At 37.7% G+C, this 21,927-nt stretch overlaps 1 protein-coding gene across 1 annotated transcript in view; it reads left to right on the top strand.

Annotated features, from left to right (window-relative positions):
• RBM25 (RNA binding motif protein 25) overlaps window positions 1-21,927 on the top strand; it is a 53,416-nt gene that overhangs the window by 28,631 nt on the left and 2,858 nt on the right. Inside the window, exons 8-18 of the mRNA XM_067731192.1 lie at window positions 1,178-1,231; window positions 1,483-1,566; window positions 5,039-5,325; window positions 7,298-7,520; window positions 7,629-7,718; window positions 10,288-10,361; window positions 11,850-12,000; window positions 15,827-16,151; window positions 16,528-16,802; window positions 17,141-17,239; window positions 18,264-18,311. Of these exons, the coding sequence (XP_067587293.1) occupies window positions 1,178-1,231; window positions 1,483-1,566; window positions 5,039-5,325; window positions 7,298-7,520; window positions 7,629-7,718; window positions 10,288-10,361; window positions 11,850-12,000; window positions 15,827-16,151; window positions 16,528-16,802; window positions 17,141-17,239; window positions 18,264-18,311 (1,710 nt within the window). The remainder of the gene's footprint in view (window positions 1-1,177; window positions 1,232-1,482; window positions 1,567-5,038; window positions 5,326-7,297; window positions 7,521-7,628; window positions 7,719-10,287; window positions 10,362-11,849; window positions 12,001-15,826; window positions 16,152-16,527; window positions 16,803-17,140; window positions 17,240-18,263; window positions 18,312-21,927) is intronic.

Genomic DNA, 21,927 nt, shown 5'->3' with positions numbered 1-21,927 from the left:
GAAAGAACATCATGAGATGAAACACTCCTCCCCGGTGTATTATATCATCACCTACTTTTGTTATCCTAAGCTAATTGAACAATAGGGAGTCCAGGTTGAGAGAAAATGTTTGGTTTTCTTATATTCATTTAATTTGAATATACTTAGAGAAATTATAGGGAGTGTTCTTTAAAAATATTGGAAGTGTATTATATGAATGGATTGTATATGCCCTGGAAAAGTAGTACTATGAAACATATATTGTGATTTAATATCAAGGGGTAGTTATAGTTCATACTATTTTGCATTTTATTGCCTTATTAGTTCATCTTCAGTTTTCTTCGTGGCCAGATACATCAGATACATTTTCTTTTTTATATATAAATTTATTTATTACTTATTTTTGGCTGCATTGGGTCTTTGTTGTTGTGTGCGGCTTTCTCTAGTTGCGTCAAGTGGGAGCTACTCTTCGTTGTGCAGCTCGGGCTCTAGGTGCACGGGCTTCAGTACTTGTGGCTCGTGGGCTCTAGAGCGCAGGCTCAGTAGTTGTGGTGCACGGGCTTAGTTGCTCCATGGCATGTGGGATTTTCCTGGACCAGGGCTCGAACCCGTGTCCCCTGCATTGGCAGGCGGATTCCCAACCACTGCGCTACCAGGGAAGCCCCAGATACATTTTTATTACTTGGCTTGTTCTTCCTCATGGGGCCATAAGAACCTGTCTAGTGAACTGCCAATCACTGGGAATGGTAATTGGTAAGAGTCAGTCAGGTATAGGGTAATTAAGACCTGTAGGGTTTGTTCTTCCTCTTCCCCCATTAATGGTAAAGGAGAAAATAATTTGACATATTTGTTTGATACGGGTTGGGAGGAGAGAATCCAAGAAATTCTGCTCTATGGCAGGAATTATGGGTAAATTTTGTTGTTATGATTGTTTCCTCTGTCTTGGAGGGAATCAAGGAAGAAGCACTGCTAGTGCGAGACCCTCCTTATTCCACTGGTTGGGGGTGTTGGAGGGAGAGGAAGTGGTGGGTCATGGGAGGGGTTATAGAGTGAGTGAAATCTTTTTTATTATCAAGTAATTTGAAATCAAGAAAATGTTACAGAAATCTTGCTTACAGTATAAACATACAGAAAATTGTTTTTCACAGTAATATGAACGCTTATTTGTTTGTTTTAATCTTTGTGGATTTTTCCGCAGATTTTTCGCAGATTTCCAGTGGCCCCACTGATCCCTTACCCACTCATCACTAAGGTTAGTTTACATTATAGACTTTGGCAATAACTTACGTTTACTGCTAATTGCCAGATTTGTGATTCTTGTCTAACTCTTTACTATTTAACTTAGATTGTTGGATTTGTTACTACATAAGTTTTTTATTTACTCCTGTCTTTTGTAAAACCTGTACAGAAAAAAAAACCTGTACAGAACATCTAACCTTTAATTTCTGTCTATCAGTGTAGATTGATCGTTATGCATTCCCACCTGTCCCCCTTGTCTTTTAGGAGGATATAAATGCTATAGAAATGGAAGAAGACAAAAGAGACCTGATATCCCGAGAGATCAGCAAATTCAGAGACACACACAAGGTAGTATTCTTGTTTTTTCACTTGATACCAATCTAGACTTTTTACAGAATCCAAAGCAAACAGACAAAAAAAGAAAAATCAACCTTACAGTAGAATATAATTTTAAATGCTTTTTATATAGGTTTAATTGATATTTAGATAGAAACAAAGAAACAGAAGACCATTACCATATTAGTGTTGTCCTTGGCATATTGTACGTAGCTTTTTCAGTTACTGACTACTCTGCAGTCATCTCACTTTAATATGAATAAAAGCTAGTTTTATTTTTAGATTTCAACATAAACATCAAGGTCAGATTTAAACTAGATTCAAGGGGGCAGCAGAATAACATACACTGTAGTGTATTTCTGGGGGCAGTTATTTAACTTAATCTTAGGAAAACCTTTTCTTTAGAGCTGAGATTAAAATTTAAGATTATATTTGTATAGATTTGAGAGGGGGAGATTTTAAAAAGTAGGTCAGTGGTTACCAGACTTACCAAATTTTAGATGCATGGAAGAACTGTAAATTCCCATAAAGCTAATCTATTCATTGACCCCCACCATTATGATAGAGATCATATGGTGACTAATGCAAGATGAAACTCTCAGCTTGGAAAGTAACAAGGAATAGGATGTAAGTATGAGCTTCTGTTTTTTATTATATTTATGGATGCCCCCTCAGAAAAATATGCAAAGGGGTAACTGGCTTGGAAACGGGTATTTGTTCATAGTAAATCCCACTCACGAGTTTTGCCTATTGAAAGCTTCTCTCAATGACAGTGCATCTGTGAATGTTCCCTGGTGTTGAAGGTGATGCTTATGGACGGTGAAATGCAGACACTGCGTGAAATGTATTTTGATGTTAGAGATAATAAGATGTTACTGGTTCTTTCCTAAGATTGAGTGACCTTTAACTCAGTGAGATGTTAAGTGTTCATTTTTTCTTTTATTTAATCTTACTTTTTCTTATAGCTTTCAAAATCCCATGTTGACAATTAATGCCATCGAATCGATGCTGCTGAACACATTATTATCATGATGCCGAGCCCTAGCTCACATACACAGGGCCTTTTCAGGAATTAAGTATGTCTAAAAGCACAACTGTAGTTCTCCCAGATTAATTTTGAGAGTTAGAAAGTTAGTCCATGGGAAGTCATTTTAGAGGAATGCTTTTGGTTAGGTTCAGTACTCAAAATTTTCTGAGCAAGCTTGAAAATGGTATACAGTGTGTGTGTGGTTTACCCCCTTTTATTTGTTAAATCCTGTCATGTCATTGGTAAAGTATAAGGAAATCATGTTTTAAAAAATTAATTCAAAAGGTAATTGCTTCAGAGTTTGAGAAGCTGTCAGGCCTTTGACTGCCTTACACGTATTTCACTGTGGGGAGAATGTTTTGAATTTCCAAAATGTGTTTTAAAAATAAAAATCAAAGTGAAAAAGAAAAACAGTTTTTTTTATCGGGGGGTATGGTTAAAAGGGATATTTGAAACTTCGGTAACAAAAATTGAGCTCAGTGAACCTTTGCATGTTTTGGTATGAGTTTATTAAATAACCACAGACTGTCAGGGTATCAGCGTGGCAGGGGGCGTCCATTTACAGCACGGACGAGTCTGAAGAGAGAATAAGGTAAGATTTATGATTTTTTTTTTCTGTCCTTTCCTCTTCATTATTTCACTACTTTCTTATGTCTTTTTAGACCACCTCATTTCCTCTTTCTCCAGTCTTTGTCTTAAAAAATACATACGTGTGTGTGTATCTATTTACTGCATACATAGTCTAATATAATCTTTTAGAATTGCATTTAATATGGACAAGATTCACTCACTTTTTCATTTACTTAGAACAAAACTTTTGAAATGAGTTCTGAAACAAATCATTTACATAAGTGGAACTAGACATTTAAGAAATAAGTAGTGTAGTGAATAGGCAAGCATAAAACAATTGAGGGACTCTACAAAAGAAATTATTATTGGAACAGCTAAAATAATCTGTAAGTATTTATTATCTCAGAAATAAACAAATTTCTTATAAGTGTATGACACTGAGGTAAGTTTTATGTAGTCTAGCCTCATTTTACAATACACATTTTTTTATTCCATTATAGTACTGTTTCAAAAATTAGAATTTACCCCTTTAAATAGTTTTCAGTTTCTGTCCTCTTTTTGCCATTTCTTTTCTCTTCCCTTTGTAATTTCAATGTATTCAGTATTGGCTTGGCCTGCGTTCCATTTTGATATAAGGCTGGCACCACAGCTGAATATATTGATTTCTCATGCATTAGCTTTTCTTTCGTAATCTTCTATCAGTTCTCTGATCCATGAGCAAGAGAAAGAGAGTATAACAGGTAAGATTGCTTTTTAAAGTTGTTTTAAATGCTTTACATGACTGAGAAAAGAAAAAAATGCACATTTTATTGTTGTCATTTAAATTTCATTTCGGTGACACTAAACATGGAACCAAAGGAAAAATGTTTTGTTTCTGTTTTTCCTGTTTGGGGTATTTTTTTTTCTGAGTTTGTGTAGAAACCGTGTGGTGCACTGGTAATCTTGTCAGGGTACAAACTTGGTCTGAATGTTATTTGGTTTATTTGTGAACCATGTACTTGCTCTTCCTCCCAGAAGCATAGCTTGTAGGCAAGGTTAATCCAGTGTTGGCGATCCATGTCCTAGCACAGCATCTGTAAGTTAATACGCAATCGTTCCTTCCAAGGATGGATTTATCACTGTTAATGTATTTTCATTGTCTTATAGGCATAATGGGCATAAATATGTTGCTTTTAACATTAAGCCAAAAATTAATTAAATAAAAGTATTATGATTATGCACATTTTTTTGCTTGAAGCAAGTGATTTTCAAACTTTTTGTATTTGGTGGGCTGTCCGTCTTGTAATGGTGGGAGTAAATGTTTCCATAGGTGATAGGGTAGATATTGGCTGAATTCAGCTTGTCTTTTGGAGGGTGGGCAAACCAGAGGGCAGAAGATTATTTAGTTGCATTCCAGTGACCTGACTCTCTTCCCCCACCTCCCCTTTAAAATACTCAACTAATAATCGTTAGGTAGTGGGAAGTCTGGGGTTATAGTAGCAGCAGTAGTCCCACTGATTTAAAGAAATTCATAATGGGAAGAAGTACATTGTAGCCAAGTGATTGTATTTCTAGAAATTATTATGAACCATCACACTCCTCATGGTCATTTTAGTTACTACATAATCATTGAGTGGTCAGCCACACTTGACACAATCTCCCAGCATCCAAGATTGGAGATTCCTGGTCTGTTTAGAGTGTATGGTTTTGCACGAAATCTATCTAGGCTTGTGATTGCTTCAGTTTTATTTGTTAAGTAAAACCACAAGTATTTAATATTAAAGTACCAGTGGTTTGGGTTTGTTTTTTTTTTTTTTTGGTCGTTCCCAATATTGGGCTTTGCGCCGGGAAAAGTCTCAATACTGGAGCTATAGAGTTAACTCTAAAAGTACTTTTATTGGTTTCTAGAAACTGGAAGAAGAGAAAGGCAAAAAGGAAAAAGAAAGACAGGAAATTGAGAAAGAACGGAGAGAAAGAGAGAGGGAGCGTGAAAGGGAACGAGAAAGGCGAGAACGGGAACGAGAAAGGGAAAGAGAACGTGAACGAGAAAAGGAGAAGGAACGGGAGCGGGAACGAGAACGGGATAGGGATCGTGACCGGACAAAAGAGAGAGATCGAGATCGGGATCGAGAGAGAGATCGGGACCGTGATCGAGAAAGGAGTTCAGATCGGAATAAGGATCGCAGTCGATCAAGGTAAGGCTTCATGGAAGTTACTGTGTGCTTGATAGCTTTAATAGAACTGCAGGTTAGTACTCTTCTTGGGCCATTTGCATGGATGTAGTGATAGAACTTCCTGAGACACGAAGCATACCTGGCTTGCTGTCTCACACACATGTAAAATATTGGTTAAGGGCTTCCCTGGTGGTGCAGTGTATAAGAATCTGCCTCCCAGTGCAGGGGACACAGGTTCAATCCCTGGTCCGGGAAGATCCCACATGCCGCGGAGCAGCTAAGCCTGTGTGCCACAACTACTGAGCCTGCACTCTAGAGCCCGTGAGCCACAACTGCTGAAGCCCGCGTGCCTAGAGCCCGTGCTCCGCAATAAGAGAAGCCACCGCAATGAGAAGCCCGCGCACCGCCATGAAGAGTAGCCCCCACTCACCGCAACTAGAGAAAGCCTGCACACAGCAACGAAGACCCAACACAGCCAAAAGTAAATAAACTAAAAAAAGAGAAAAATATATTGATTAAATTAACAATTTTCAACTTCAGTGTTAGTTTCGGTCTGAAGCCAGTTTTTATACAGAACCAGCACACACCAGCCGTCCACCCAGTGTTTTGAATAGACACGATTCCTTTTTCTCTCACTTGGTCAGTGGGCATTTTCTCTAGTCACTGTTTGATTGAGGTCCCCTCTAGTGGGAAATCGGCTCTAGTACCACTGCTTTTAGCTCCTGGTGTCTGTTTGGTCCTATAGCCCACTGCGTGGCCAAAACTTAACCTCCCAGGCTCTAAGTTTACTGTTTCTTTATGGCTTCTAGTAATTTATTTCACTTTGGTTTGGTTTGGTTTTATGTAAATTTTTTCATAATTATACTGAATTCATATGACATATCTCAAATTCTTTAGGAATGAGGTAGAGCAAAAGTGAACAAAGGAAGTGGAGAAGGGCATGAGTAGAAGGAAGCCAGTAGATGGAGGGAAGAGAGGAAATCCCACCTTTTTTTTTTCCCAAGCTAGTTTTCAAATATACATTACTGGGTTGAGATATTATTCTACCTGATTATAGCTGAAGGGAGGTCCACCGGTTGCTGGAACTGGAATTCAGGACTCTTATTATCTTTAGTGGGCATTAAAATCCTTCCCTTCCTTCTTCCACTGGAATAACCATTATTCTCTTGAATAACCACTATTGAGAATTTGACATGTATTAAAATGAGCGGTTTTATACTTTTACTACAGTGTACTGTTTCATATCATATATATACATAAATTTGTATAATTATATCCATGGTATCACAAATCTGCAGTTTGGTTTTATCACTCTGAATTAAATACTTGAGAACTTTTTATTACTGATAGATGTACAGTTGACCCTTGAACAGTGCTGGGGTTAGGGGTGCCGACCCTCTGTGCAGGCAAAAATTCGAGTATAACTTATAGTTGGCCCTCTGTATACACGGTTTTCCATATCTGCGGTTCTTCGTCCATGGATTCAACCAATTGTGGATTTGACCTACCTCGGATTGTGTAGTACTGTAGTATTTACTATTGAGAAAACTCTGTATAAGTGGACCTGCACAATGCAAACTCATGTTGTTCAAGAGTCAGCTGTAGTTCTAGTTTACCCATGCAACATGCCAGAATGCTCTTTGCTTCTCACCTTTGCCAATATCTGTATTCCTTGATCACTAGTGAAGTAGACTATCTTGTAACATGTTCGTTGGCCCTTAGTATTTCTCATATCTAGGTTTTTTTGTTTGTTTTCTGAGATGCTGATAAGCATTAACATTGAGTTTAGAAAGCAGTTCAGAATTTGGGGCCAGGATTATATTCTACGTCTTTCTGACTTGTAAAGAGGAGTTTACAATTCTGCAGAAACCAAATGCTAAATTCTGGCTAGTGAGTTTATATATTATTTCATAATATATGTTGTCCGACTTTCTCTTGGGTTTAAACGAAAACACAAAGACTGACCGATTTTTTAAATCTTTTGTTTATGTAGAGAAAAGAGCAGAGATCGTGAAAGGGAACGGGAGAGGGAAAGAGAGAGAGAGAGAGAACGGGAACGAGAAAGAGAACGAGAGCGAGAGAGAGAGCGAGAAAGGGAACGGGAGCGCGAGAGAGAAAAAGACAAGAAGCGGGACAGAGAAGAGGATGAGGAAGATGCATATGAACGAAGAAAACTTGAAAGAAAGCTCCGAGAGAAAGAGGCTGCTTATCAAGAGGTAAATTGAGGGAAAGCTTTTATTCTTAAATCTTGGTACTTAGTAGGTTAGTCAAAAATTTTAGAACCCTTTGTATACATTTTTAAGCTTTGACAATTTTTGTTTTAGCGCCTTAAGAATTGGGAAATCAGAGAACGAAAGAAAACCCGGGAGTATGAGAAAGAGGCTGAAAGAGAAGAAGAAAGAAGAAGAGAAATGGTAATTTTCTTGGTTAAAAATAAGTGATTTTTCAGATAAAAATCAGATCAAATCTTTATTGTTAAGTAGAAGTGACTTTATAGTTAAAAAGTATGAGCTCCCAGTATAGATAATTTTTACATATTTCAAGTAGCTTTGGGACAATTTCAGTACACCAAAATGTTTTTCCCTCCTATTTTTCACGTTTTTGCTCCCTATAAAGTAAATTACCATTTGGCATACTGTCAAAGTAAATCTGTCATAGTATAAAATGAGAATTTATAGACCTTTCTTTGATTAAGAATCTGCAGTATTTCTGAATTTCAAGAGGCTTTTAAGAGGCTTTGATATTCTGTATTAGTGTAGTACATTTGGATGAAGGAAATAGTCTCATGAGAAGACCTGTTTTTAGAAATCAAAATTATTGACTTCAGTATATAGCGCTTATAAATTATTGTTTTTCCTTATGTTACTACATTATCCTTCCTTTTAACTCCATGATAATCATAAAAATGAATATTTTTTTTTCATTTACACTGTTTGATAGACTGTAACAGTGAAAGCAATTGGCCAAGGTTGTTACCTAAGTAAAATGACAAAAAGATAATTTATTTTATCATAGTACTTGCTTCAGTATTATGTTCCATATGTTCTATCATTGCCAGAAGTTCATGAAGGTTTCTTTATCTCCAGTTTGGAGATTATTCTTCCAAAAACATTACTGAAGTTAGGAATCTTCTTCAAATAGCTTTTGAACATGAGACATAGAGGAAATTTTTGTAAGTAACCAAAAGAGTGCATGCAGCAACTAGATAGTATAGTTTTCCGGATGGTAGGTCTTCTAAGGTCCTACAGTTACTTAAAATAATTTGATTTCCCTGGATTGTAGCTCCCATTCTAGAATTTCTTCTTAAACCGTAGGTTAGAAAATAGAGAATAATATAGTAAGAGACATAAAATTATTTGAAGAAGTGATTCTGCTTCCTGCAAGCAAATCTGAAACCTGTTTTTCTAGAGAAAAATTTCCTATTAGTTATCTTTTGCTTGGGAGCTTAAAAAAATATCCAGCAGTTAGAAAAGCAGTTACTTGCTCATTAAAAAATGTTCAAGTAGCAGAAGTGTATAGTGTAAAAAGTCACCTCATGAAAGGTGACTTATGTTAATACTTTAGTACGTACATTATGGGCCTTCCTCTGTGTGTGTGTGTGTGTGTGTGTGTGTGTGTGTGTGTATTTATTTATTTATTTGGCTGCATTGGTTTTCGTTGCTGCATGCGGGCTTTCTCTAGTTTGTCGAGTGGGGACTACTCTTCGCTGTGGTGCACGGGCTTCTCATTGGGGTGGCTTCTCTTGTTTCAGAGCACGGACTCTAGGCACATGGGCTTCAGTAGTTGCGGCATGTGGACTCGGTAGTTGCGGCTCATGGGCTCTAGAGCACAGGCTCAGTAATTGTGGCGCACGGGCTTAGTTGCTCTGTGGCGTGTGGGATCTTCCCAGACAAGGGTTCGAACCTGTGTGCCCTGTATTGGCAGGCAGGTTCTTCTTAACCACTGCCCCACCAGGGAAGTCCCCTGTGTTTTATTTAGATATTTGTAAATATTGTCATCGCTACCTGACAATCTACTTGAATGCATTTGACAGATTTTGTGCTAGGTACTGGGTGTACAAGAATAACTAATGCTTCAAACGCTTAAACAATTGGGTGGTATTGTCAGAGAGATGAACTGGTTGCTGTATTGTGTGTGTGAGTGTTTAAGGTATGATAATGGTTTGTTCACAGTATTTTGGGAGTGGAGTACAGAGAAAGTGATTAATTTTGTCTGGGGGAAGGAGTTGGTCATGGATAGATGGTTATATTGGGGAAGTCTTTAGAAAGGTGTAACATTTGAACTGGATGAAATGTGTTAATACTTTAGTCATAAACCTACATCTGCTTTGTATATAATATTGTTGGTATAGTAGATAGAGATGTAGATTATAAATACTCACTTTAAAGTATTTTTTATGTCTGTATATTAGATATAATTAGATATAATTTCTGTGAAATATAATAGTTGTTGTATTTAAAATTCCAAAAATAGGAGTAAGAGATTCATATACTTTCATGGTTTGTGTACTCAAAGTTAGGCAGGCATTACCTTTCGATTGATGCATAAACGTGATTTAAATTTTTAATCCTGCAATTCATAAAAACTACTTGTATCATCATCTACCTATAAACGAAACGTAAAATATTTTTGTCCGGTTAACAGATTCAATAAGATAACTTTCAGTTTTCTTTCTTGGTGTGCTTAGGTTTCATTAGAAAAAAATTACTGTACTTTGAAGTGTATCTTCATAGAGAAAATTTATTGTAGCATACCATCAGTATATGTGGCTTTCATTTCATGGATAAGCCCTAAATCTGACTTGCTTTTAAGAGTAAAAGATTTTAAAAATCTAATGTTACTTACATTTAATATATAAGTTTATGAGAATGAAAAAGTTAAAGTGGTAGGGATAAGAAAAATCTATTCCCAAGAAAGGGCGAGGGGGTAATCTAAATTAATTTTATGTTAATTTTGCACACTTTGTCCTTCATTTCCTCAAAGGCAAAAGAAGCTAAACGACTAAAAGAATTCTTAGAAGATTATGATGATGATAGAGATGATCCCAAATATTACAGGTAAAGAAACCTTGCTTTATGAACTCATACTGTCAGCTTTTTATTAGCTGTATTTTCTCTTGTCTACAAGAGAGTGCAAGTTCACTCAGTGGAGTAAGAAAGAAATCTTTGAATTCATCTTGTAATTATCCCCATAGTTGATAATGCTGTTTTCCGGGGGTCCGGGCCTGTTATAAAAGAATTGGCAATTCTATGCACCTTCTTTGGAGGAAGGTTCATAATAGTATTGTGACAAATTAACTTTTCTTCCTGTGTTTTATTTTTTATTTATTAAAATGTGTGTTTGTTTATTTATTTTGACCGCACTGGGTCTTAGTTGTGGCATGCAGAATCTTTAGTTGCGGCATGCAGGCTCTTAGTTGCTGCATGCATGCGGGATCTAGTTCCCCAATCAGGGATTGAACCCTGGCCCCCTGCATTGGGAGTGCGGAGTCTTACCCTCTGGACCACCAGGAAAGTCCCTCATGTGTTTTAAAGAACTTCAGTTTTTATAGCAAATTATAACTTGCCTTTATGACTATCTAAGGTGGCCTAGAAATTTTTGTCTTCAAGGATTTCTAGAGTGCTATATAGTAATCTGAACACCCTCCCGCCCTCCTTCACCCAATTGCTATACTATTATGAAGTGAGAGTTGTGAAGCCTGCATTTCCTGATATCTGTTCCCGTGGCATTTCTGAACTGTTCTCATTCTTCTAACATTTATGGCACTTTGGTAAAATTGTTTGCTTTGTTCTGCTCCCTCCACTCCAAACTATAATTTCCCTAAGGTTATGAAGAATATTTTGATTTTTTTCTCATGTGCCTGGCATGATACGGTCATGTAGTGAATGCATTTAATATATATAATTTAATACACTGTAGCTGAAATAATCAAAACTTTGGATTAACACTTTAAATTGAATGAATGCCAAGGATTTGACTTTGTAGAAAATGCAAAGTAAAATTATTGAATCATAGATTAGCAGTACATTATTTCAATATTCTGAGATATAATAAAGTGCTAAATAGAACCTCTGCTTTCTCTTGATTATGCCCTGCTGTTTCTGTTAATTTTTTTTTTTCCCACAAGGAAAAGAGTTGATTTAAATTGAAGGTACAAAACTAATATTTGGGATATTACTACTCCTTGTATTAATTTTTCACAACTTGGCCTCCAAGACAACACAGATTACCTGTTAGTTTCCCTGTGGAATAGGTATAAAATGAGAGCATTCTTCCCTCTGAAAGCTACTTTTTTACTTGTAGATACTCATTTAGAGTGACTTAAGAATGAGGCATGGTGATAACGTGACAAGACAGTGCTGACTTAGTAAACATTAACATGCAGAGAGTACACTGTCTTGGGTGTTCTACAGATATAGAGCATTAAGACAGTCTTCAGTCTCTTAGCATGCAGCTGTTAGTATGGAAAGAACTTGCTTTTGGAGACATTATGTATAGTAGTTTAGACCTGAGTATTAAATAAGGCCTGTTATTTACTTTTGCAGAGGAAGCGCTCTTCAGAAAAGGTTGCGTGATAGGGAAAAGGAAATGGAAGCAGATGAACGGGATAGGAAGAGAGAGAAGGAAGAGCTAGAGGAAATCAGGCAGCGCCTTTTGGCAGAAGGGCACCCGGATCCAGATGCAGAGCTCCAGAGGGTAAGATACTATGACATCCATAACAATATTCTTTTAAGGCTATCATGTCATCTTAAGCCAGCCAACTATGATATAGTTTAGTTTATAAGGGAAATGTTTACACTCCATGCATCTTGCTATTTTGGGGGAGGATATTAGTATTTTTTTTCTTTATTTTATTATGTAAGTCATCAATATTAGTTGATTTACAGCTTTATTTTCAACATCATCTATATGTCTTACTCCTTTATTTCTGTGAAGTATTACTTATTAAGTGAATGTCTTTTAATGTAACTTTGCTAGAAACTGTCCTTCTTATATGTGCTCTGACACTTAATGACTTTTGTAGTTTGAATTCTCTCATTACCGCCCTAAATATTTTATTTCCAAAATAAAGATGTTTTCATGAACAGCTTGTCATTTAAAAATGAAAAAGACTGTCATAGGACATGGCATACCCATTCTTGCTTTTAAGAATAGTGTCATGTTACAAAAGTTTTTAGTTCTTAGTGTATCACAGATCTTAATACTATAAATTCTTCATATCAACTTAAAAAAATCTGTTATATGCTATTAACAGGAACCATGTCTTCTTACATGTCCCTTTTATTCTTCAAAATAAAATAGTGTTATTTTTTTCTGTTAAGTACTTACATAAGTAAATAGAAAGTTCAGACAACATAGAACACAGTAATGAAGAAATTAAAAACTGGCTGAATTCTTATAACCCCCCTCACACATAAGTTTTATAAGTGGGAATATTGTTACGTGCACTTTTTTTCTAATGTGCTTTTTTTTCATTTTTAGATTTTTATTGAAGTACAGTTGACATACAGTATTATATTAGTTTCAAGTGTACAACAGTGATTTGACATGTGTATACATTATGAATTGATCACCACGATAAGTCTAGTAACCATCTGTCACCATACCAAGTTATTAAAACAATATTGATTATATTCCCTATGCTGTATGTTACATTCCCCATGAGTTATTTTATAACTGGAAGTTGGTACCTCTTTTTTTTTTTTTTAAAGATGTTGGGGGTAGGAGTTTTAGTAATTTATTTATTTATTTTTGCTGTGTTGGGTCTTCGTTTCTGTGCGAGGGTTTTCTCTAGTTGTGGCAAGCAGGGGCCACTCTTCATCACGGTGCGCGGGCCTCTCATTATCGTGGCCTCTCTTGTTGCGGAGCACAGGCTCCAGACGCGCAGGCTCAGTAGTTGTGGCTCACGGGCTTAGTTGCTCCGCGGCATGTGGGATCCTCCCAGACGAGGGCTCGAGCCCGTGTCCCCTGCATTAGCAGGCAGATTATCAACCACTGCGCAACCAGGGAAGCCTGGAAGTTTGTACCTCTTAATCCCCTTCACGTTTTTGCCCTACCCCCCATCCTGCTCCCCTCTGGTGACCACCAACTTGTTCTGTGTATGAGTCTGTTTCTGTTTTGTTTTGTTTTCTAATGTGCTTTTACTTCAGGTATAATCTTCCACCAAGAATTTCTCCAGTTTATAGTCCAGGTGTCTTTTTTTTCATCATCATGGTAGTATTGTCAGTGTTTTAAATCCTTGCCATTATAACATTTAGGTTGGGGAATATTACTATGGTTTTTTTTTTTTTTTTGCGTTACGCGGGCCTCTCACTGTTGTGGCCTCTCCCGTTGCGGAGCACAGGCTCCGGACGTGCAGGCTCAGCGGCCATGGCTCACGGGCCCAGCCGCTCCGCGGCATGTGGGATCTTCCCAGACCGGGGCACAAACCTGTGTCCCCTGCATCGGCAGGCGGACTCTCAACCACTGCGCCACCAGGGAAGCCCAATATTACTATGTCTTAATTCTCTGATTACCAGTGGGTTTGAATGCCTTGCAGATGGTTTAATGGTCATTGTACTTCCTTTGTGAGTTGATAAATGGTGTTATGCACAGATTTTAAATTTTTGTGTAGTTCAGGATACGTACTTTTACTTTTGTTTTTCCTGTGTTTGTTTCATGCTCAGAAAACTTGCTGATGTATTCATCCCAGTTTATAATGCTCTTATGATGTTTATTTTTTATTATATTTTGTAATTTCAGGGGGAGTGTTCATTTTGGTTTAGGAGTTTGACTTCAGAATTCTCCCTCCCGCCACTTCTTCCTTTTCCTGTTTGTGAATACAGAAGTGACTACCACCTTCAGCCATTACCAAGAAATAAAAAATGATTATCTATGACCAGGCTGAGGATTTGAGTTGCCTCTTGTGTATTGTGTATACTATTGGGTTGGCCAAAAAGTGCCTTTGGTTTTTAAGTAAAGTAAAAGACACATTTTTCATTTTCACCAAGAACTTTACTGAACAACGTATTCACCCTTTTGTTCGACCTACCTTCTGCCATTTTTCAGGCAACTTCATAATTCCATCTTCCTGAAACTTTTTATCTTTTTGAGCAAAGAACTGTTCCAGGTGCCTTTTACAGTCTTCCAGGGAATTGAAATTTTTTCCATTAAGAGAATTTTGTAAAGACCGAAATAAATGGAAATCCGAAGGTGCAATATCTGGTGAATACGGGGAATGAATCAGAACATCCCAGCCAAGCTGTAACGGTTTTTGCCTGGTCATCAAAGAAACATGCAGTCTTGCATTATCCTGATGGAAGATTATGCATTTTCTGTTGACTAATTCTGGACTCTTTTCGTCGAGTGCTGCTTTCAGTTTGTCGAGTCGGGATCAGTACTTGTTGGAATTAATCGTTTGGTTTTCTGGAAGGGACTCAATATAATAGAAGGCTCCCAACCCGACGATATATACAACATCACCTTCTTTGGATGAAGACTGGCCTTTGGTGTGGTTGGTGGTCGTTTATTTTGCTTGCCCCACCATCTCTTCCGTTCCACATTATTGTACAGTATCCACTTTTAATCATGCATCACAATATGTTTTAGAAACGGAACATTGTCATTACGTTTAATGAGAGAATCGCATGCAGAAATACGGTTAAGTTTTTTTCGCTTAACTTACGTGGAACCCAAACATCAAAGCGATTCACATAACCAAGCTGGTGCAAATGATTTTCAGCGCTTGATTGGGATATTTTGAGTATGTTGGCTGTCTCCTGCATGGTATAACGTTGATTGTTCTCAATTTCTCGATTTGATTGCTATCAGCTTGAACTGGTCTACCCAACCATGGAGCATCGTCCAGCGAGAAATCTCCAGCATGAAACTTTGCTGACCACTTTTGACATGTTCAGTCAGTCACAGCACCTTCTCCATACACGGCACAAATCTTTTTTTGCATTTCGGTTGCGTTTTACCTTTCTTGAAATAATAAAGAGTAATATGCCAAAAATGTTGGGTTTTTCTTCCATCTTCAATATTAAAATGGCTACACAAAAATTCACCAATTTTGATGTCTGTTTTTTAAATGCACGCTGATATGACAGCTGTCACACACAGTCTAACAAAATTGTTTCGAATGAAGTTAAAGACAACTAAGTGCTACTAGAACCTAAAAAACGGAACGAACCTTTTGGCCAACCCAATAAAATAAAATTTCTAATTATAATTTCTTTAATAAAGATATAAAAACATACTTTTTCATTTTGAATTAGCCAACTATTAGCAATTACCTTTGTTATCTCTGTAGAGTGTATACAGGCCACTGAAGAATGGTAATATATGTGAAATACTAAAAAAACATTTTGCAGAGTACCTAATATATTCTATAGATTTAGTTCTGATTATAGAAGGAGGCAGTGTTTTGTTATTCCTAAGGAAGAAGAAAAATAGAGATTTTGTGAAAGATAAAACATAGAGCTGGTTGAATTGAAGATAGTTGGGGTCTGTTTCAGTTGACCAGGTTATTTTCTGGTTTTAGATGGAACAAGAGGCTGAGAGGCGCAGACAACCACAAATAAAGCAAGAACCAGAATCAGAGGAAGAGGAAGAAGAAAAGCAAGAAAAAGAAGAAAAACGAGAGGAACCCATGGAGGAGGAAGAAGAGCCAGAGCAAAAGCCCTGTCTCAAACCGACTCTGAGGCCCATCAGTTCTGCCCCATCTGTTTCCTCTGCCAGTGGCAATGCAACTCCCAACACTCCTGGAGATGAGTCTCCCTGTGGTATTATTATTCCTCATGAAAATTCACCAGATCAACAACAACCTGAGGAGCATAGGCCAAAAATAGGACTGAGTCTTAAACTGGGTATGTTTGCATTTCGTTCCTCCTTTTTCCCTCCTTTCCCCCTCTACCCGCCACAACTACATAAATTTTGCCTTAAGGGAAAAATAAATATGTACTGCTTGGTAGGTAGTTAGAAAACTACTTAAAAAAAATGCCTTTCTAGCTCATGATTGTTTTCATAGTTCTGCTAGTGCTCCTGTATCTGCAGCTGCCCTGCGTTCTGAGAAGTGAAAAGTTAAATTTTCTAGCGCTTGTGATTAGTGAGTTATTTTTTATAGCTGGCATCTTTCTCTGAGGTTTGTGGAGTTATATTTACAGTGCTTTTTAGGCATGGTGGGTTGTAAAATGTAACATTTGAGAATTAAGTCATTGTGCTAATACAGTGTTTTTACTATAGGTGCTTCCAATAGTCCTGGTCAGCCTAATTCTGTGAAGAGAAAGAAACTCCCTGTAGATAGTGTCTTCAACAAATTTGAGGATGAAGACAGTGATGATGTACCCCGAAAAAGGAAACTGGTTCCCTTGGATTATGGTGAAGATGATAAAAATGCTGCCAAAGGCACTGTGAACACTGAAGAAAAGCGCAAACACATTAAGAGTCTCATTGAAAAAATCCCTACAGCCAAACCTGAGCTCTTTGCTTATCCCCTGGATTGGTCTATTGTGGATTCTGTGAGTAGCAAATTGTATTTCATTATTTTATTGCAAGTTTTTGGTTTTGACTATAGCACACAAACTCAGTTCATTCCGTTTATGACAAATAGGGGTGATAAGGTGGCTAGAATCTTGACATGGTCAATAATAATAGATTATTGTGGAAATTCTTTTGGTACCTGAGGTCTTCATAAATTAGAAGCAAATAATTTTGTCTCGATACTTATCTGTGTTAAGTCAACTTGTTAATGATCATACTGTATTTTAGCCTTAAGAAAAATTATGAAGTTACATAGGTTTTTTAAGTAAATGTAATAAAAAGCTCTTCAATTTAGTAACCATGCTTTATTTTATAGATATTGATGGAACGACGAATTAGACCATGGATTAATAAAAAAATCATAGAATACATAGGTGAAGAAGAAGCTACATTAGTTGATTTTGTTTGTTCTAAGGTTAGTCTTTTACTCTTTCGCCAACGTTTGTTATATACTTCAAAATGTTAGAGACTTTCTAAATTGAAAATTTTTACAGGCCCAAGTCAGTGATAATTTAGTTTTAATTACAAGAGTCATGGCTACTTAAGTGAACCCCTCTATACTATTTCAGACCCCACGCTGCATGCTTTCATTTCAGAGGGTCAGAGAGGACAGAATAGCTGGCTGCTGCCAATTTTGCTCTCTCCCTGCCCCTGAGAATGCTTTGCCACCCCCTTCTTGTCTTAATGGTTAGAATGTTGCTGAAGTACAGTTGAGGTTTAGTGGAGACAGCCAATAGCTTGTCTCAATTCTTTTTCAGTCATCCATCCTTTGGAAAAGAAAGTATAGTGCCCTTCATAGCATAATAGTGGTGTTAACTGACTGATTACTGTGTGCCAGGCTTCTTTCCCGGGAGGTACGGTGTTAAGCATTTTACAAGACTTCATCTTCTTCAAACCTCCCAACAACCTTAGGAAGTGCAAGTTACTAACAGTATCCCCATTCAATACATGAAGAAATTGAGGCTTAGGGAGAGATCGTGTCTTGACCATGGTTACATGATAAGTAGCCTGTAGAACTCATGCTCTTAACCACCAAGGTATACCACATCCTTTCATTGTCCCCTGAAGGCAAAGTATTTCTATAAAGGAATAGCTAATTGCGTTTTAAGGAAATGGTATTTTTCTACCAGTACTGCTCTTTTAACATTAGGCATAGCTAATTTAAGTGACCCTTTCCACTTGTCGTTACTGTAGCATAAACACTTATAAGTCTGGATTTGAATTAGAAGACAAATAATGTGGTGATTAAGATCCCAGGTTTTAGTGTCAGACTTTTATTGAAAAGAGGGAGATTCTGGGAATTAAGAAATTTATAGAAAGGTTCTAAAGTCACAAGAAATTCTCATACTAGTTTGAGGGCACCTTAAAATTTTTTTTTTTTAACTGTATTGCTAATGTTTTATTTATTTTCAAAGTGACAGTTATTTTTTTTCTCTTAGGTTATGGCTCATAGTTCACCTCAGAGCATTTTAGATGATGTTGCCATGGTAAGTTAGAAATTTACTGTTGTTAATATTTTAATTACACAGGGAGATCAGCTCAGTGCGTTGTGACGACCTAGAGGGATGGGATACGGAGGGTGGGAGGGAGGTACAAGAGGGAGGGGGTATGGGGATATATGTATACATATAGCTGATTCACTTTGTTGTACAGCAGAAACTAACACAACATTGTAAAGCATTTATACTCCAATAAAGATGTGAAAAAAAATTTAAATTAATATCAGTGTGAACAAACTAACTTCTCTGAATTTGATTGAATTTCTCCTTGTGTTGGTTCCAGAATCTTTATGGGCCTGAATTAAAATTTGAACATGCATTAAGAGATTAAAGGCGTTCATAGTAAGATATTAGACAACAGTAGAGTTAGGGTTTTTTGTTTTTCTTTTTCCTTTGCGGTACGCGGGCCTCTCACTGTTGTGGCCTCTCCCGTTGCGGAGCACAGGCTCCGGACGCACAGGCTCAGCGGCCATGGCTCACGGGCCCAGCCGCTCCGCGGCATGTGGGATCTTCCCAGACCAGGGCACGAACCCGTGTCCCCTGCATCGGCAGGCAGACTCTCAACCACTGCGCCACCAGGGAAGCCCGAGTTAGGTTTTTTTTTAATCATTCTCTCCCCTCCCCTGTTTTTGGTGTTTGTGTGTATAAATATAAATTCTGAATCTATTCATAAACTTAGAGACCATTTATTAAGTGTTTACTGGGTAGAGCAATGTGCTAGAAGCACAGAAAGGTGGAATATCTGCCCTTAAAGAACCAGCAGGGAAACAAGTGTACCAATATTGATACTGTGATATCCTTAGTATAATGGGGATATATAAAAATGATCATGGGGCAGAGGAGATGAGTAGTTAGGTGTTGACGGCAGTTAGGGAAACCGTCACAGGAATTACCATGTAAACTGAGACTTGAAGATTGTATTACTCTTTTGTCACTTGGGCAGGTGTCTGTTGGGTTGGCAGTAGTTAAACATCAAATCCCAAATTGCACTTAATTTGGAAATTAGAGTTAGTGGTTGTGGTTGCATTGATTTTGTGAGAAAAGAAAGGAAGAGAATTGATGGTAAAGGTGAGAGAGTGATAGAATGGACTGTGAACTCCAGTCTAGGAAGAAAAGGAAATAGTATCAGAACAGAGTTGGTGGTCTGAATGAATCAAAGACTGGTGGTTCCAGTGAAGCTGTGGGAGATGTGTTGGAATGAAATAACTGGAAAGAGAGGTTTAGTTAGAGAGTAGAATGTTTAAGAATACAATTGGTAAATTAATCCAGATGATGGCAAGGTGCAAAGTATGGCCATGGGAGTTTCTGGGGCAGAGTTGATGTCATTGTTTAGAATATCAATGAACTTTAAGCTGGGTTATAACACACAGAAATAGAAATTACTGTGTGTTGGGACTGGGATTGGAGAGAAATACAAGAACCAGCTGCCAGAGCACTCATTTAATGTGGATGAAAGATTAGATATTTGCTAGACAGCTGCTGTTGGAGTGAACCGGTGGTGTAATGAGATCTCGCGAACATCAGTGGAGATATTGTTTACTAGGAGAGAAACAATGAAGATCCAGCAGCTTCCCCTCTCTTGTGGAGACTAAAGCTTTGAAAGTGAGGAGCTTTCTCAGAAGGCCACAGGGGTGTCAGGGCCTTTAGGGGACGTACCACATTTTCAATTAAGGTAAGGAGATGAAAAGTCTAATTAAAGAAGTTGGGATAGCATAAAGTGGAATAGGGTCTAAAGGGCAGAGTGGGAAAGTAGCAACAGGAAGAAGAGTCAGAGAGGAAGAAGAAACGTCAAGCATGATGTGAGATGATAGGTGACCAGGGAAACTTTCATTTTGAGCTGCAATTAAAGTTGTCAGGGAGTGCCATAGGAGGGTGCCTAACTAAAAGGAGCTCTAAGGTCAAGATGTTATGTGTCCAAACACTATGTGATGTCTGAAGCCAGATAACATTAGTTTTCTGCTGCCTAGCTAGCCTAATGCATCTGTTGTCTAAAATTCCTGAAAAAACTTTTGTGAAAAGTTTGATGCCATAATTCTGAGCCTCAGATGAAAGGAGAAATGTGAATAGATCCCAGTCCTTAGGGATACAATCTGAACTTCCTTGACCTTCCAGCCTGTTCACAAAGTTATCCTTGAGTGAAGAGAGGGTTTTGTAGTTAGGCCTGAGTTAAGGAATTAAAAAAAAAAAATCAGGAAATTCCTGGCAGTCCAGTGATTAGGACTCTACACTTTCATTGCCAAGGGCCCAGGTTCAATAAATACCTGGTGGGGGGACTGAGATCCCACAAGTCATGCGGCCAGGAAAAAAAAAAACAGTGTTCTGGTTTGTGGCCTTGGCAGAGGTATGATCACTGTTGGTGAAGATGTCATGTGTCACTATTAATCCGTTTTGATCTGTTGAAACAGTTTGATATTTAGAGTATAATTAAACTCTACTGCTTATTCGCTTATATTGTTTTTGATTATTTTCTGGCTCATTGTTGATCAGAGTGGGAGGAAACCAATTGAGTTGGTGTTGTCAGCCAGTTCTGGTAATAGCTCATGTACCCTCTAAATATTTCTTGAATAAATGAGATGGAAATTTTAACTCAAGTAGTATTTTGCTCTTATTAGAAATCTTTTTCAAACTGTACCTTTCCTCATTTTATGTAAGTTAATGAACTTTGGTTGCATTTTTGTTTGTCCCTGGGTTCAATTCCTCATTAATTAGTGTTGCAGCGTAGTTCATTTTTTTTTGGCTGTGGGATCTTAGTTCCCTGACCAGGGATTGAATCTGCGCCCTTGGCAGTGAGAACGTGGAGTCCTAACCACTGGACCACGAGGGAATTCCCACAGCAGTTTTTTTTAAACTATGGGTTAAGTCTGGCTCATAGATGTCTTATTTAAGTTCTTTATTTGTCATCACTGAGAAATGTAAGGAAATTTCTCAGGAAAATCCATTTCTGGCTTGTTTTAGGTACTTACTGATTGTAATAATAAGCACTCTTCAAAGCACTTGGTACATATCAACTCTTTTAATTCCCACAGTAGAAGCAGTATGACATAGCTACTATAACCTCTGTCTTACAGATGAGAGAACTGAGGCTCATTGTGATTAAGTAACCCAACCAAGAATACGTAACTAATAAGAGGTAGAAGAGCTATTTGAATCTAAGTAGTCTGGCTAGAGATGTGGTTTGCTTAACTCCTAACCTGGCCTGCTTCTCCAGAGTCTTGGCAGCATTAGGCCAGATGCCATTATGACGGTGGTACCCTGGAACTCAGTCATTGCTGCCTTCTGTAGAAGGAAGCATGCTATTCCAGTTTACTGCACAGCAGCCCTGGTGTAGAGTGCCACATATGTGTGGGTGATGAGGGCAGGAGTAGTGCAGTGGTGAGGACATGATGCAACTAACTCATACGTAGATAGAAAAAATAACTTGATTTGCCAAGGAGAAAAAAACTTTTATTTATTCAATAGTCTTGTGTCCCTTGTGATGATAGTGTTCACTTTGTTTACTCTATCCCAGATATTATATTAAAATGCTACACATATATTCTCATTTAATATTTCAGTGTCACTTATGTAATAAGTGCGAAATAAATGTTAAGATTGTGAGGTTCTT

This window comes from Pseudorca crassidens, chromosome 1 (genome assembly GCF_039906515.1).
Source record: "Pseudorca crassidens isolate mPseCra1 chromosome 1, mPseCra1.hap1, whole genome shotgun sequence".
In the NCBI taxonomy this organism is placed as follows: domain Eukaryota; kingdom Metazoa; phylum Chordata; class Mammalia; order Artiodactyla; family Delphinidae; genus Pseudorca; species Pseudorca crassidens.
This window is presented reverse-complemented; position numbering and strand designations above follow the sequence as displayed.